The sequence below is a fragment of the Oreochromis niloticus genome, linkage group LG14 (assembly GCF_001858045.2).
Source record: "Oreochromis niloticus isolate F11D_XX linkage group LG14, O_niloticus_UMD_NMBU, whole genome shotgun sequence".
NCBI classification, from domain to species: domain Eukaryota; kingdom Metazoa; phylum Chordata; class Actinopteri; order Cichliformes; family Cichlidae; genus Oreochromis; species Oreochromis niloticus.
In genome coordinates this window covers 38,052,766-38,068,696 of record NC_031979.2, presented here as the reverse complement: position 1 = coordinate 38,068,696, position 15,931 = coordinate 38,052,766, and the positions used below count along the sequence as shown (strand labels likewise).

Below are 15,931 nucleotides of genomic sequence, written 5' to 3'. Positions count from 1 at the left end.
ATAACTCAGCTCTTGTGGATCTAAAGAAATGTAGAAAAAAAGAAGATTTTCTAAGGTGTCCCAGAGGCATAATGGCTAAAAACACGTGTGTCAGGTCTGTTTTCTAACTCGTGATGTTGTAGGAGACAGCGTTCATGTTTCACGCTGGGATTGTGTTAGTTTGTGTTTGAACAATGAAACACAAAAGCACAGAGTTTGTTTTATTCTAAATTTTGGCACCGATTTTCTCCCTGCAGATCGATCCACACATCGATCTCCTCAGTAACAACAGTCCTGAGTGTTGGGCCTGTTAGGGGTGTAACACCTGTGATACTGAGATGTGGGTTTGAAGGAGTTTTTATTCCCTTACACTTAAAGTCCAGCTTTTGGTGATATTTTTCGGCTCTGATGATCTCCAAATGTTCTCCAAACTTCTGCAGCTCCAACATATTTTGAGTTACAAAAAAAGATGATTTGTTGGTCACAGTTTGGTCCTCGCTGCTTGTTTCAGTCTCGTCACGCAGCTTAACCAGAGCTTCACACATAAAAGCGTTTTTCCTCCATGAAGGCGAGAGGAGAAGGAATGTTGGTAACACTTTATAACACGACCCACAGATAAGGCGCGAGTATCCTGTACTTACGTGCATTTTGCAGGAACATACAGGGAACATAAGATGTAAGATGGGGAAATATTGTTCGTTTTTCCAGAAATTTTCCATGAAATTTTATTTATTTATTTATTGTTTCACACGTGGTACAGCAGTAATTCATTTCCCATACACAACCTTCCTTTCAATTAAACTAACACTGTTTCCATGCATGAAAAGGAGCAGGAAGAAGAATAAATTCTAATTGGCACCTGCCCCTATCTGTGACAATACAAGCAGGCAACCAAAATTACACTCTGACAATATTCTGCACATAACAAGACAATACCACTAAATATCAAACTAAAAGGATAATTTTTTCTACAATTAAATTTTGTTATTTTCAACTTCTTCATATTGGTTTATCATTTTATTCTTATAGCAGATTTTAAAGTGAGAAACATTTGTACAACACTTAAGATGATCATTGAGAGAGTTCCAGTTTCTTATGCCTGTGACTGTTGGACACATTTGCCTTTGTGTGGTTCGAGCAAACTGATGTTTAAAATAAAACTTCCTTCTGCTGTCCCCATTTTCTGAACACAATACAAATAAACTTTGTAACTTAAGAGGTAATGTTTTATTTTTTGCCCTAAACATAATAATTAATGTCTGTAATTTCACTATATCTTCTAGTTTTAATAATTTCGATTTTATAAACAAACTATTAGTGTGTTCTCTATATTTAACATTATGCATAATTCGAAGCGCTCTCTTCTGTAATAAATATAATGGTTTCATATTAGTCACATATGTATTCCCCCATACTTCAACACAATAACTCAGATAGGGTAGAAACAATGAAAAATATAACATTCTCATTGTCTTGTAATCTAATATATATCTTACATTACCCAGGATATAAATACTTTTAGCCAACTTTTTTTTAACATGTTCAATATGAGGTTTCCATGTTAACTTGTCATCCACTATCACTCTTTCAATCGATACTCCCTCTATAGATAATTCTATCTCTTCCTCCTTTACACGGTTTCTGAATATCATAAACTTTGTTTTTTCCAAATTCAGCGATAACTTATTTACATCAAACCATTTTTTAATTTTTTTCATTTCAATAACCATAATTTTGGCCAATTCTTTCAAGTTTTCTCCAGAACAATAAAAATTTGTATCGTCTGCAAACAAAACAAAATTTACCATTTTTGACACATCACAAATGTCGTTTATATATAAATTAAACCTAAACACTGCACATACTGAAACCTATTATCTAAATAACTGCTTAACCAGTTCAATACTATTCCTCTCACACCATAAGTACTTAACTTAGAAATCAAGATGGAGTGTTGCAGAGTGTCAAAAGCTTTTTTTAAATCAATGAATACCCCTATAGTATATTTATTATGATGTGTTGCTGATGAAATGTCTTCAGTAGTATTCATTAATGCCATTGCTGTTGATCTGTTCCGTCGAAATCCGTACTGACTTTCACTTAACAGTTGATGTTTTTCAATGAAACTATCAAATCTTTGTGCAAAGAGTTTTTCAAGCACTTTAGAAAACTGTGACAGCAATGATACTGGTCTATAATTATTAAAACTATGTCTGTCTCCTGATTTATAAAGAGGGATAACTCTTGGCACTTTCATTCGGTCAGGACCTAAACCTAACCCAGCACCTAAAATTACTTAATTTAATTTTATGTTATTTCATTGTTTCCTGTACAAACTTGTAACACAAAATTACATCTAATTACAGGTTACTTGTGCCTTATTCGCAGGTGCTACAGTGTCATTGTTTCTTTGTTTCGTGGGTTTTGCAGGTGACTCAATAATATGGCTCACATTCCAGAAAGTTCCGGGTACTCTCAGTGTACTTGTTTCTTTGTTTTCTGCAAAAACCTGACTTGTTGCCTGCAGACTGCGTGTAAGTACAGGGTACTTGCGCCTTATTCGCAGGTCGTGTTATGAAGTGTTACTGGAACGTTGATTGAGATCGTCGCCAGCTTTATGTAAAAACTGCTGAGGCTGGGAGGACAGGTGGGCAGAAGAGCTGAGGACAGCTCCTCTGAGTGCTTTCAGCCTGTGACAGCTGATGGTTCATCAGACAGAAGCCCAGCAGCACGTCTGAAGCAACAGCTGCAGTTAAACTCTGCTCCGTCCCGAGTCTTTATTTTCTTTGTGCCTGACTCCAACATCTGCCATCATAACCTCTTTTGTTTTCAGAGAACCACAATGGAAATGAGGTTATTAAGCAGGACTCGGCGTCCATTCATCTTCATCAAACACATCTGCATTTTGAAAAAAATGTAGAACTTCAAAAGGTTGAGAGTAAAAAATGGTGCGTGAGTGTTTTCATTTCTTTAAAAGAGGATCCAGCGTTAAAATTTATTTGAATCAGAATCAGAAGCAACATGTTGGTTTTGTGACAACACAAAGAGACTCAAAGATGTGAAAGACTGAAGCCAAACTCTCTGTGAGGAGCGCGTCGCGCCTCAGACAGCGGGGATATCGTGGCCGCTCAGACTTTGGTTTTAGGGTCCAGGTAAAGCAGAAAGACGTCAGCACGGGAAGACGAGGACACAGCTCAGGCTGTCGTCCATGGAGCAGACCCCAACGCTCGCATTTACTCTGGTCATAAATCAGCGTCAGAGTGCACTCGACAGCGGTCTGTTTATCAGGAACAGGCCAGAGAAAAATGTTTCTCACTGATGTCGTTCAAACTTTAACGTTTTTAGCATCCAAATGAGTGAAAAACACGAAGCTAAAAGGGTCCAGGAAGGAAAAGCTTTGTGTCATTGAATATATCAGCCTGAGGCTGGACAACAACACGCAGTGATCAATGAACAGGACTTCCTGTTTATACTTCCTTCTTTATCTTTATTGGCTCCTGTTGTCTCCACAAAGGAGGTCATGTGATCTACTACTCAAAAAGTTGTAGAGCAACTTTCTAAAGTCAAAGTGCTTCAGTCGACACAGATTTGGAAGCAGGACAACCAGATTCAGCAACGTCAAAAATAAAAAAGCTCACAGACGGATCCAGATCTCCATCTGAGCCCGGGATCCAGCTCAGAGTCTGGGAATCCACTCCTAACAGGAAGCTGTGTGTGTGTGTGTGTGTGTGTGTGTGTGTGTGTGTGTGTGTGTGTGTACTTACTTGGGGTAGTTCATGCAGTAGAGTGTGTAGATGTCGAAGGCTTCACTCTGAAACACAGAGAACAGCTGATGTCACTGACAGAGCAGCACAGCTGGCGTTGAACCAGCAACCATAAGCCTGCAGCTTCCAGCTCACCTTTGCTTTTCCTACAGTTAAAAATGTCTGCATGAATCTGAGACCCTCCCACTCCCACCCCAGCTGTTTGGCCCAGATGTGACACATGTTTGCAGTTTTATACATTTGGTCTGGCTGCCTGAACTGAGCCACAGGTCCACCTCATAGAGGTCAGAGGTCAGGGGTCTTCGTCCCATCCAGCAGGTACGACCGTAGACGTGCCGCTGAAGTGTGAACCACACTCATCCCTGTAAACTGGGCGAGCTGTCCTTCCCCTCCCCTTTCAGTCCACTTCCTGTCAGCCCAGAGGTTGCAGAGAGAAAGCCACACTGTGTCTCATGCTCAGCTCCTAAAATAACTGATGGTTTAATCTAATGTCCAGGATTAAACAGGAAGTTCAGTTCAGCCCAGTCTGAGTGAACAACAAGCCTCCTGAGGACCAGACACTGTTTCTAAACTCAACTGAAGGTGCTCAAAGGTCCTACAGAAGAGTTTAACCCTGAATGCAGCACAGCCCCCTGCAGATGAACAAAGAGGACCCAGTGAGAAGGGACAGATTACTGTGGAGACTTCCTGCTCTCCTAATCTAATCTACAATCCTGAATGGACTCCTACTGCTCATCCTCAGCTCTTGTTCTGACCCCTGACCTCTCACAGAGCAGCTTTGCATCACTCACACTTCAAAATAATCCTTCTTTATCTCAAACTGGGCCTCAGTGCATTCTCTGTCCCAAATAAGCTCCTCCCCCTTTCAAGGCCTGGGTTCATTACTATTATTAGCACTAAAAGAAAAGAGCTTTTACACTCATGTTTGGTTCGTGCGCTGAAAAGAATCAAAGAGCTTTGACACCACAGAGGTGAGAGAGCCCATAACAGAACTTCACACACACACACACACACACACACACTGCGTACTCACCCTTTCTACGAAGCACTCTGCGATGGCTGCAGCGTGAGGGCTTCTCTCTAAATCCTCCAGCAGATCACTGAGGACACAAACACAGAGGTCAGAGGTCAGGCTAATGTTCCAACAGGGATTTGTTCTGTGTATTAATGATGATGTCGGTGCATCAGCTTCATCCACACCAAACTGGGAACCTTTAGTCCACATAAACCTCTTAAATGACGTCCCAAAACCTGCAGTTCCTCTGACATCCAGCTGAGGCAGCAGTGAGTCAGTCCCATAGACTCCCATGTTAAAACCTTTCAGCAGAAACAAACATGTCTACAGCCTGATACACAAACTGTTTTTACCTGTTTTAATAGCCCACCTGTTTAAATTGTATTAAGGCATAAAGTTTGCATTGTAAGGGGCGTGGTCTCTTTGATTGACAGGTGGATCGTGACACAGGTTGCTGTAGCTGCTAGCTGTCTGCTAGGCTTCACCTCTGCTAACTGGATGGAGTCCCAGTTGTGCTGTGTAGGACTTTATTTGGATGTTACTGAGCAATAATTAGCAGGTATCCAGGTGTAACCCTGTAGGTTGGGACCAGTACCAGCACTACACTGGTTTGTCTCTCCTCCCAGTCTTGAATAGGAGGATCTCTCACATGTAAAGCAAAGGTGTTAACCACCCCACCACGGAGCCACTGAGGTTCCCTAAATGCATCATCCAGGTGATCCTGAGCATGAAGGACCTGCAGCGTGCAAACTGTTCACAGAGCGAGCGCAGACCCCGTTCAGTCTGATGCTGTGGGCTGTAATAACTAACCATCATACTGTAGTCACAGCGAGCGCTGCGACAGAGAGAGATTAGCATGACGCTACACCGACTCAGGGAAACTCTCCCTCTGTCCACCTCGTCCCTCCACCCTTGTCCCTCCACCTGGCCGAGTACAAGAACCTTCTTTATCGCTCTGTTTTAATTCGTCCTCTCTTTTCTCCATCCATCTTAACCACACTGTGCACTTCTTAAACCACAGCGGCGTGATACCAAACCAATCCAGATTCTGTGGAATAACCTTTGACCTGCTGGCTGTTTGCTGCTGATTGCTGCTGAGCTCAGAGCGGGATCATGAACCGGGTTGAACCCACGTTGTGGGGGAGTTTCCTGCTCCGTCTGCGGTTTTAATCACAGCAAGTCGTCAATGAGTACCGATCGTTTAAGGTCATTCATGCAGGACGAAGCAAAGCAGGAAACCACTGAGTGGCAGCAGAAAGCGTCAGCGCATGTTACGCTCGCCTCGTTTTCCATGTTTGCGCTCCTCTGTGGAATCGATTTCTGTCTTTTTGAGGACTCATTATAAAGATTTGACGGTGGTTATCGTGCCGAGTGAGAGCGTTTGGACGCCTTCGGTGAGAAACAGACTGACAGAAAGCAGCTGCTGCAGTCCGCTCTGCTCACGCTGAAACGAACCAAACAAATATTTATTAAACACTGCGCGATCGCCGGGGTCGCGGCGTTGCTTACAAACCTTTCCTTTCTCTCTCGTCGGGTTTAACGTCCCGATGCTCTAACTTGATCTCTCTCTGAAACAGACTCAGTGTGTTTGAGATCTATGTGCAGCCGTGCGAGTTTTCAGGCCCATGGGTGCCTGAAAGCTGCTGGCCTCCAAACCAAAATTAATTATGAGGAAAATTTGGGAAAGAAGGAATTTGTTGCAAAACAGGAAACTTGTTGTTCGCTGTGATGCTGAACAGAGCGAGGCGTTTTAATCTGACACGGCTAAGAGCGAAGAAACACAAGAGCATCTGACAGTGAGTCGGGTCAACGTGAGTCAAATTTGACCTGTGAGTCATGCAAAGCTACCCTGGAAAAGTGGATTTAGGTTGAACTCGAACAAGTCTCCATCCTGACCGTGGATGGAGACTGAGGAGCTTTGATGACCTCGGCGCAGCTGAATCTGGTTATTTCCCCACCGCGCAGTTTAAAAATAACACGAGCAGTAAAACAAACTGTTGCATGAGACTGAAAACGTCTCTGAGAAGCTTTGTTTTTATTTGGCGAGGCTGATGTTTGTTGCTAGGCAGAAACTCAAGCCAAATGTCTGATGACTATCTGAAAAAGTGCAGCTCTCTGAACAATGCCTCAGGAAAGAGCAGAGCCTCAGAGAATTTCAATGGAGGGATTTTTACTGCTGAACATATTTCACGTGACGTCGGACAACTGCGGCGGCGTGAATGAAACACGCAGACAGCTCAGATGAGTTTATGATAACACAGCATGGATCCATCTGAGCTGAGATCAGACAGGAGACATCATCCTCCAGCTGCCTCTCACTGATCTGAACGGCTGTTTCATTCATTTTTACTTGACTTACGAAACCCACTAAATAATCAAGATTCACACTGAATCACATTTTCCAGATGATCTTTTTCTGCCATATTGGAGCAGGCCTCCATCTGGTAGCACCAGAGGACCTTTCGTTTATGCAGGTTTGTCTGACGCTCATCTCTGGATGAATAAAAGTTAGTAAATGAGCTTCCTCTGAAGGGACGGCGAGGAGCTCCGCAACATCGTCTGACGGGGACGCTTCAGATGTGTTCCAGGTCCAGCTGGGGAGGAGACCCCGGGAAGTTCCTCGTTTTCCCGAAGAAGAGCTGGAGGAGGTCTGAGCAGCAGAACATGGAGGACGAGCTGCATTCACAGGTTTGATTACTGAGGACAAACCCGCGAACGCTCAGAGCCCTGATAATGAAAAGCATCGTTCGTGTTTCACGGCACGTCGACGGATTACTGTGAAATACCATTTTCACTGTTTCACAGTGAAAAGAGCTGATTTTGATTATTCCTGAGAAAATGAGGAGCGGGGTTGTGTTGCGAGCGAGCGGCTGTGAGGAGGAGGAGATGTACATCGTATGAGGTCACGCCACTAAACTCTTACTGCATTCTCAGCTAACGAGCTCTGATCAAGTCTCTCATTATCACAAACCCACACACACATATCTGTGCGTAAGGACGGACACACACACGCTCCCTCCTCCACCTCCTCTTCCTCGCTGCCTTCATTCGCTTGCTCACTTAGCTCTGGCGTCAGGCCTCGTTTTGTGGCCGGCGGACATCATTAGCGGGGGATTATGGGAAAGGAAGACGGAATTCTGGGAATGGAGTGACCACAGAAAAGTCGGGATGTCAGAGGCAAAGCGGCAGGCAGACAGAGAGAAAGACGCCACAATAAAAGTGAAGGAAGCACAGAGACGGGAAGACGACACGAGTAAACAGAGAGAGAGAGACGGAGCTGATAATTAAAGACAGAAGGAAAAATGTCTTTAATGTGGGAAGACAAACATGTCGGGGAAAAACAGAGATATCGGCAAAGGAAATGGAAAGGATCATAATACTGATCCACGCACGTTTGTGTATGTGCACAAAGGAGCTTTAAGGCAGGTTTGTCAGGTTAGTCCGAGAGCAAACAAGCAGGACGCCGAGCTGTCAGCGCTCGTCAGTGAAGACGTCAAAGCGACGGCGTCCACACACGCACGCGTCCTGTCCACGCTCAGCCTGGAGCCTTTCAACAACGGTCCGGTTTACTGAGATTTAAAGCTAAACTTTCTGCTCGTCTTCATTTCCTGCTTTACAAACACGTGGCCCACAGCCTGATGGCAGACTTGGGCGGGCCACGGGGTTTCCACCAATCCCGACGAGGCGTGCACCTGATCAGCAGACGAGCTGCTTCCCCTCACCGTCAGCAGGAAGTGCACGATGTCTGCGACATGAAGCGGCAGTTTCATTGTCTTTTAATTTATTTTCTGTTTTTGTGCTCTTTTGTCATATTTGACTTTTTTTACTCTGCTCTATTAAAAATAAAGCAGAATCCTTTTGCTGTGTTTAATGTTTTGGCAGTGATAATGGGACCATCCTAATGCCTGAGTTAAATAAATCCTGGGGTCACACATGCTGTTATGGCGCTCGTCTGTGAGAAGTCCTCTGATTGGCTGCTGCTCCTGTCCATCCTTTGCAGATGACGTTTTTCCCGCCTGTTTCGCTCCTGGATGTTCACACCTCAGCTCATCAACACATTTTATCTCCTCCCTTCTTTTCCCAGGAATTTTACCCACTAAATAAGCAAACCTAACCTTGACCCTGGGTGACCCCGTGACCCCCAAAACACCGAGCTGGGCCTTCCCCTCCTCCACCTCTTCCTCCATTTCCCCTGCGGTCTGGGGCCAAGAAAACACGGGTCTGGTTTTCATCCTCCCTCGGAGCGCCGGCTCTTTAACGCAGTGATAAACAGCAGCTGACTGAGCGGCGTCTCAGAAACACGCTGAGACGAGGATGAAGAGGAAGACAAATAGAGTTGAATGCAATCAAATGTGTTTTTATTAAAACTCCGATGGCGGTGTGTCGGCGGTTTGACTGCTGCTAACAGAGCAGGATGCAGGTTCACAGTCACACGGCTCAGACGCATCACAGAGCCGTTCATTTCCACCTTATTGTTTTAAGCCATGGATTACAGCAGCTTTGCATGACTCACAGTTCAAAATAATCCTTCTTTAGCTTACACTGGGCTTCAGTTCATCTGTCTTTCTTCTGATTGGCTGCTCCTCAAAAATTAGGATTTAAGCAGCAGGTGGGTGGGGCTTCTGATGACCAAATAAGGATATCCCATCTCTGGCATCACACATATCCAAGAGTAGAAAAAAGCATGAAATCAGCTGATTCGTATGCTAAAATAGCTTTCATGAGGAATAGTAATTTTACAGTAACACCCTCAGAGTTCACAGCAGGGGCTGAATTTGGGACTGTTGAATGATTTTTCCTGTACAGCAGAAATCCACAGGAAGTTTTCAGGGCTGAAAAATACATTTAAGCTGCGTCATAAACTCTTTCACACCCACTCCACGTGTCGTGATGTAAAATGGTTCTTTGTTCTGTGAGCCTCTATCATAGTTTCAATAAAGCACATCAATGTCATGTGTGAGTACCCCAGAGGTTTAATCTACTTTCTAATAATTCACCTGAGAAAATGTTAAAGAGTGCATTCTGTCTGCAAGCCACTTTGCAACCCAGCTCCGGTCCAGTTCATCCTTTCATGCTGTAGCAACAGAAGCCCCTGCAGATGGAAGATGTTTCCCATTGAACTTTCGCACCCCGACCGACACATCATAGAGCACCTCAGGGTTCGGTATCTTGCCCAAGGACACTTTGGCATGGAGACTGGAGCAGCCAGGGATCAAACCACCAACCTTCCAGTTAGCAGATTAGTTGCTCTACCTCCTGAGTCACAGCCGCCCCGCAGTTAGTGTGTGTAACGGAGCCCAGATCAGCCCACAGAAACACTGAGGACGTCTCTTTACTTTCACTGAACCCGTCCGAGCCTGTAATCACTCACTTACAGTCATAACCTGATATTAGCTTCTGCTATCAGTCGAGGTGAAAAGACTCTGACATGTTTAAGAGACTGGGAGACAGCATGCTCCTGGAAATGTTATTAAGTACTAGTGACTGAAAATCTGAAACCATCTAAACACACTTTCAGCCTTTCAGACTGGCTCACTGGGTTCTTATAAAACTGATGCTGTACGCCACCAGGTTTTCTTTCCTGCCACTAGAAGTCTGTCTAACTCGTGAAAGCTGTTTGTGTTCCTCAGAAACAAGTGACGGAAGAAGAAGAAGAAACAGCAGAAGTGTCTTTTGTCTTTTACTCCACGTTTCCCTCAAACACGTCAGCGAGACATCACCCGGCACGCTGACACGCCTCTAACACAGGCCTCAGGTAAAGTAAATGACACCTGACTCCAGATTAAAGCTTTCAGACTGTGCAACAATGTTTCCTTTTTACACTGTAGTTTCCCCCGGACCACCCCGCAGACGCACATAATTAAATCACTCAACATTTACCTGCTGCCTGTAATATGCAGGCAGGGACTCTATAACACATCTGAGAGCAACGATGGCCAATCTGTGATCGTGTAAATGTGAGTTACTTGTTCAGCTGAGCCGGAGCTCAAAATCAGGGACGTGTAACCAACAGCAACATTTTACCTGCAGCAATAAAACCATGTTTCACTCAGCACAAGATGATTACTGTTCCGCTCTGCCTAATTTATATTTAATAGCTCATACGATTAAAAATGAGCTGAGTTGGAGTGGGTTGCAAAGTGTCTTGGATATACACAGAAAACGCAGGCACCGAGTCAGCAAAGCCAAAGACGTTATGTTACAGGTGTGATCACACAGCACAGGTAACGTCAGGTCACCTCATCAGCAGCTCCCTCACATAAACCATAACGAGCAAGTATTTCTATCCAAAAACTTCTGATGACGTTCTGAAATAATGCTCCAGAAACTCCAGACTTCATGTGAGAAAGGAAGAAGGAAGGAAGGAAGGAAGGAAGAAGATACATTCAGAGCCAGTAAATACACTCTGATCAGTGCATTTGTGTGACTTCACTGATCGAGGTCATCAATCATCGGTCTGACTCAGCTGCTGGTTTTGGCCCAGTGCACCATGGGAAACTGATGCTGATGATGTTGTGGTTGACGTCCCAGGAGACGGTATGTCTGTCTGACTTCGCTGAGTGAGTGTGTGTGTGTGTGCAGCATCCCAGTTATCTGGGTGTTTCTTCTTCACTCACTATGTGTTAACAGACCTCTCTGCACTGAATCATATCTGTTATTAATCTCTGTCTCTCTTCCACAGCATGTCTTTATCCTGTCTTCCTTCTCTCACCCCAACCGGTCGCAGCAGATGGCCCCGCCCCTCCCTGAGCCTGGTTCTGTCGGAGGTTTCTTCCTGTTAAAAGGGAGTTTTTCCTTCCCACTGTCGCCAAAGTGCTTGCTCATAGGAGGTCATATGATTGTTGGGTTTTCTCTGTATTTCTGTAGGGTCTACCTTACAGTATAAAGCGCCCTGAGGCGACTGTTGTTGTGATTGCTGTGTAAATGAAATTGAATTGAAGTGAATTATCATAGGTGTGTGTGATGTCATAAAAAACAGACAGTCCCTGCATGATCCACTCAGGCACAGAAGCCCCGCCCACTGGCTGTGCAAACCTACGCTTTCCAATCAGTAACCAATGAAAAGAAAGTTGTCTTAAAGTAGGAGCAGCTAAATCTGCTGTTTCCAGCCCAGTGCAAGACACAAAAGAATTATTCTGACCTGTGAATTCAAAGTTTCAGATTTGGAGCTCAATCAGCGTTTTTAAAAAACACATTAGTGGTTTAAATCTGTTGTGCACACATTTAAATCATTTATATCTGAGCTGAGTGACACACACACACAGCAGTTTCGTCCCTATTAAGCCTCCACACCCACACACGGCTCAGTTTCCCACTGTAACACACACACTGCCGGATGGTGTCATGTTCCAGCTATGCTGGATGATGTAGCCTCTCTGAGCTTGTTATGTCTGCCCATCTGGTACTGTGTGTGAGTGTGTGTGTGTGTGTGCGTGAGTCAGAAAAAGCGATGGGGGTTTTCTTATTTTCTCTCCTTTCTAGGACAAAGAGCTGAAGAGAAACCAGGTCAGTCGTTTTAGTCAAACTCTGAGTGACCCACAGAAACGTGGACGGCAGCAGAAGCACATCTGAGGGCGTCCTGACAGCTGGAATGGCCTCGTTAACAACTGATTAACTCCCATTAGCTAAAATCCAATTAGCTGCAATGATATCAGAGTCCCCCCCCCTCACTCGCCCACTCTCATACAATATTTCCCATGAGAACCAGGAGCAGGAAGCCTGGATGGAATGAAAACTGTGTGTGTTTGCACTCACACGTTAGTGCTTTTGTGTTCATAACAGTGTGTGTGTGTGTGTGTGTGTGTTGGAACAGGCACAAAGAAAGTGAAGTGTGAAAACAGGACCCACTAGCAGGGAGGAGGGTTTGTGTGTGTGTGAGACATATTTTAACAGCTTCCTTCCCAGCCACTTAAAGCTCCCTTTCACTCCGTCTGTCACTCTGAAGTCATTTCAAAACTGGATCGCTGGTTCTGGGAGCGCTTGATTTCTCCACGAGGGTGGGCAGAGCCGTGGACTTTACACGCGTGCTAAATTCAAGTTTTCAGAGACTTTTAAAACTTAACTCAACACTTAAAGCTTGAAGGAGGGGTGACTGGGCTTTCACACCTTCATGCATACCGAGGCGTGCGGATGTGTCACGGCTTCCACCGCCACCATGTCCAGGTGTCCCAGCCTGGACATGAGTTTGGGGCAGAGCGTGCTGTGCCATGGTGAAACACTGAAATTTGCTGCATCACAGTTTAATATCAGAAAAGTCTGGATGCCAGCCTGAAGCAGAAAAAGTACCAAAGGCTGCATCAGGACTTTGATTCACACTGGCAGCGATGCGTCTACGTGGCGTGGCTACGGATGTCTCTCTGTCAGACGTCTGTTCTGAGTTTCACACATATCCGTGAAATATACTGATGGATTTGATTTGTTGGAACTTTGCAAGAGTCTTTAGTTCAGTTTGTACTTTTGCATTGAATCTCTGTAGAGCCTACGATGTGACCAGCTGCACTGTTTGTGGAGTTTGTGGTTACCACGAGCATGCAGCGTTGATGTAAAGTTTAAATTCTGTAAATTCTAATGTGTCTAATGTGTTGTAAAGTTTTTATGCAAGTTTAAGCATGAACAAGCGGTCCGGCAGTGCTAGCCCTAGTAATACAATCATGTGTGTGACAGACACGCTGGTCCACTGTGTGGATTTCACGCTTTGCTGTGGTACTCGGTTGCTCAGCCTGCTAGCACATGCTATCTCATTCACAAGACATTCAGAAAACCTGACCTCTGACCCTAACCTGAACCTGGTTATGAGCTCGGGGTAGTGAGGTCACAGATGTAAGCAGTGCAAACGAGTTTCCTTGGAAGGGTGGATGGCCTCCCTATTAGAGATACGGCGAGGAGCTCATTCAGAGTAGAGCTGCTGCTCCTCCACATTGAAAGGAGTCAGCAGAGGTGTTTCGGACATTGGACGTCTCCTGGGTGAGGCGTGCCGGGCGTGTGTTACTGGAAGCAGACCCGGGGCTCGCCGGAGAGATTATTTCTCTCAGCTGGTTTGGGAACAACTATGTGTTCCCCTGGATGAGCTGTGAGGTCTGCATGCACACACTGAGGCATCAACTCCCATGGTGCATCTGTGAATGAAGCTGGCCATTTTCAGATTACTAATCAGCTAACGCTACTAATCACCCATCATCATCTGGGAAGAACCACCCTGTCTCCCTGAGGCTGATGGAGTCATTGTGATACTTTGGGGGTCTTTGTTCCACATTTCTTTGTGGCTCACTTTCCAACCAGACCTTGGCCCCAGTAAGGCCCCAGTGAGGTCCCAGTGTGGCCCCAGTAAGGCCCCTGGGCCTGCGCTCTTCCTCATCAGTAGCCCCTCCACCCAAAGCAGCAGGTGATGCTCAGCCTCCGTCTGCACTGAGCGAGCAGCAGTGAAATGGCTTCACACGTCTGAGTGTTTGAAGCCGCTCGCTCTGTGAGCTACGTGACGGCACAGAGCCGAGCTGTGAGCATTTTATAGTGAAGCATCCTAGTGGGAATCAAACCTGCAGCCCTGGCAGTGTTAGTGCCCTGCTCAGCTTATAGTTTAAGGTCATGAGGACTTTAGATTTGGGGTTTCTGCTCCTCGCACTTCATTCTGCTCAACAAAGTGTTTTGCTTCTGGCCGAACCTTCGACACCGATCAGATCTAGCTACGAGCTATTAGCAGGTCACGGGTTTTGGCTCAGTCCTCCTGTCTGCAGGTCTTTAGGACACTCAGAGCCTAACGTGTTACCAAGGAGGTGTTTTTAAGACTACAACACACTGAAAGTCCCACACAGGGGTTTCCTGTTCCAGTGGAGCAGATTTTTCAAATAAATAAATGTCCACCAGGATGAAAGTGCAGAAAAGTTGACTGAAAAACTTCCTGTTAGCATCTCTGACGCTGTGCTCTCAGAACATAAAATATCTCCCGTCTTCCTGGCAATGTTAATGCTGCAGACAAATGATTCAGGTGACCAGCACATCATTATTACAAGGCTATAATTCATTTTTGGCTCAAGATAACAGCGGAGGTTGGTCATGTGACCAGACGCTCTCTCTGTTCTCTCAAACAGCGTCGTCCACTTTTAATTACTTTTAATTTCCCTCGAAAACACAGAGTTATGACAGGACGTTACTGGCTTTGACCTCACAGGGTTAACTGTATATAAAAGAATGCAGATTTAAGGCAAATATGTTCTAAAAATCTCAAGGACCACAGTCAGAATCACCTGGATCTGCTGGAGGTTTCTTCTGGTTAAAGGAAGTTCTTGCTCCCCACTGTCACCAAGTGCTCGCTCATAGGCGGTTGTATTATTGTACAGTCTTTACTTCACAATTTAAAGCTCCTCGAGGCCGCTGCTGTTGTGCTTTGGTGCTATATGAATAAAGCTGAGTCGCTTCATAACAAAATCAAAACTATGAGAAGAACTTCTTTCCAGGAAATTTAGAAACTTTTTGTCAGAAACAGCAGAAAAAATCAGCGACTTTTCCAAATGACCAAACTCTTCGACTCTTACTCGACTGATGGCACCAAAAGTTAACCAGAGACAACAAAACACAGAAACATTCGCTCAAACAGACTTTTGATTCCTGCTGTTCCACGTTACTCATTAACGTGGAACAGCAGCACAGAGGAGCAGGTGAGTTACCTGTTGAACTCGTAGATGTCCTCGATGTTGCAGAACAGCGTGCTGACCTGCTCGGGTTTCAGCGGCAGGGCGCCGCAGTCGATGATGCAGCCCAGGTAGTCCTGCAGACACACAGAGAGGGTTTGAGTCAGTGTTTCCACCTCCTGCTCTGCACTCACTCCGATTCACTTCTTCGTTGGTGGTTTATTTAGTTTGGCAGCACTCTTTACCCCGATGCTGTCATGAAAATTAAAGCAGCTTTCAGCTCTGAAGCGAGCCTCCAGCAGCAGGTGTTTGATGTCTGACTAATTAGGAATGTCAGCAGAGCGGGGAAAAGTCAGAAAAACACGTGCCATTCCAGCTCGGGAATATTCATGCTGCTGACTTTGGAATGCGAGCGCATGAAGCGCATAAACGAGCTGGTTCGATCTGCAGCAGTTTCCTATCAAATGTCACAGACAGGTAAAAGACAGCGCTTCATAATTTATGTCAGCCAAACCTGTGAAAACACGGCGGTGTGGAAGTCATTAACA

General features: G+C 45.1%; 1 protein-coding gene across 9 annotated transcripts in view; it reads right to left on the bottom strand.

The window, feature by feature from the left end:
- Window positions 1–15,931, bottom strand: part of plekhg2 (pleckstrin homology domain containing, family G (with RhoGef domain) member 2) — a 91,848-nt gene that overhangs the window by 31,387 nt on the left and 44,530 nt on the right. For all 9 annotated transcript variants that reach the window (XM_013273638.3, XM_013273639.3, XM_013273642.3 and 6 more), the window contains 3 exons: window positions 15,420–15,520; window positions 4,777–4,843; window positions 3,744–3,790 (listed from right to left, as the gene is read on the bottom strand). In XM_013273638.3, the coding sequence (XP_013129092.1) occupies window positions 3,744–3,790; window positions 4,777–4,843; window positions 15,420–15,520 (215 nt within the window). The remainder of the gene's footprint in view (window positions 1–3,743; window positions 3,791–4,776; window positions 4,844–15,419; window positions 15,521–15,931) is intronic.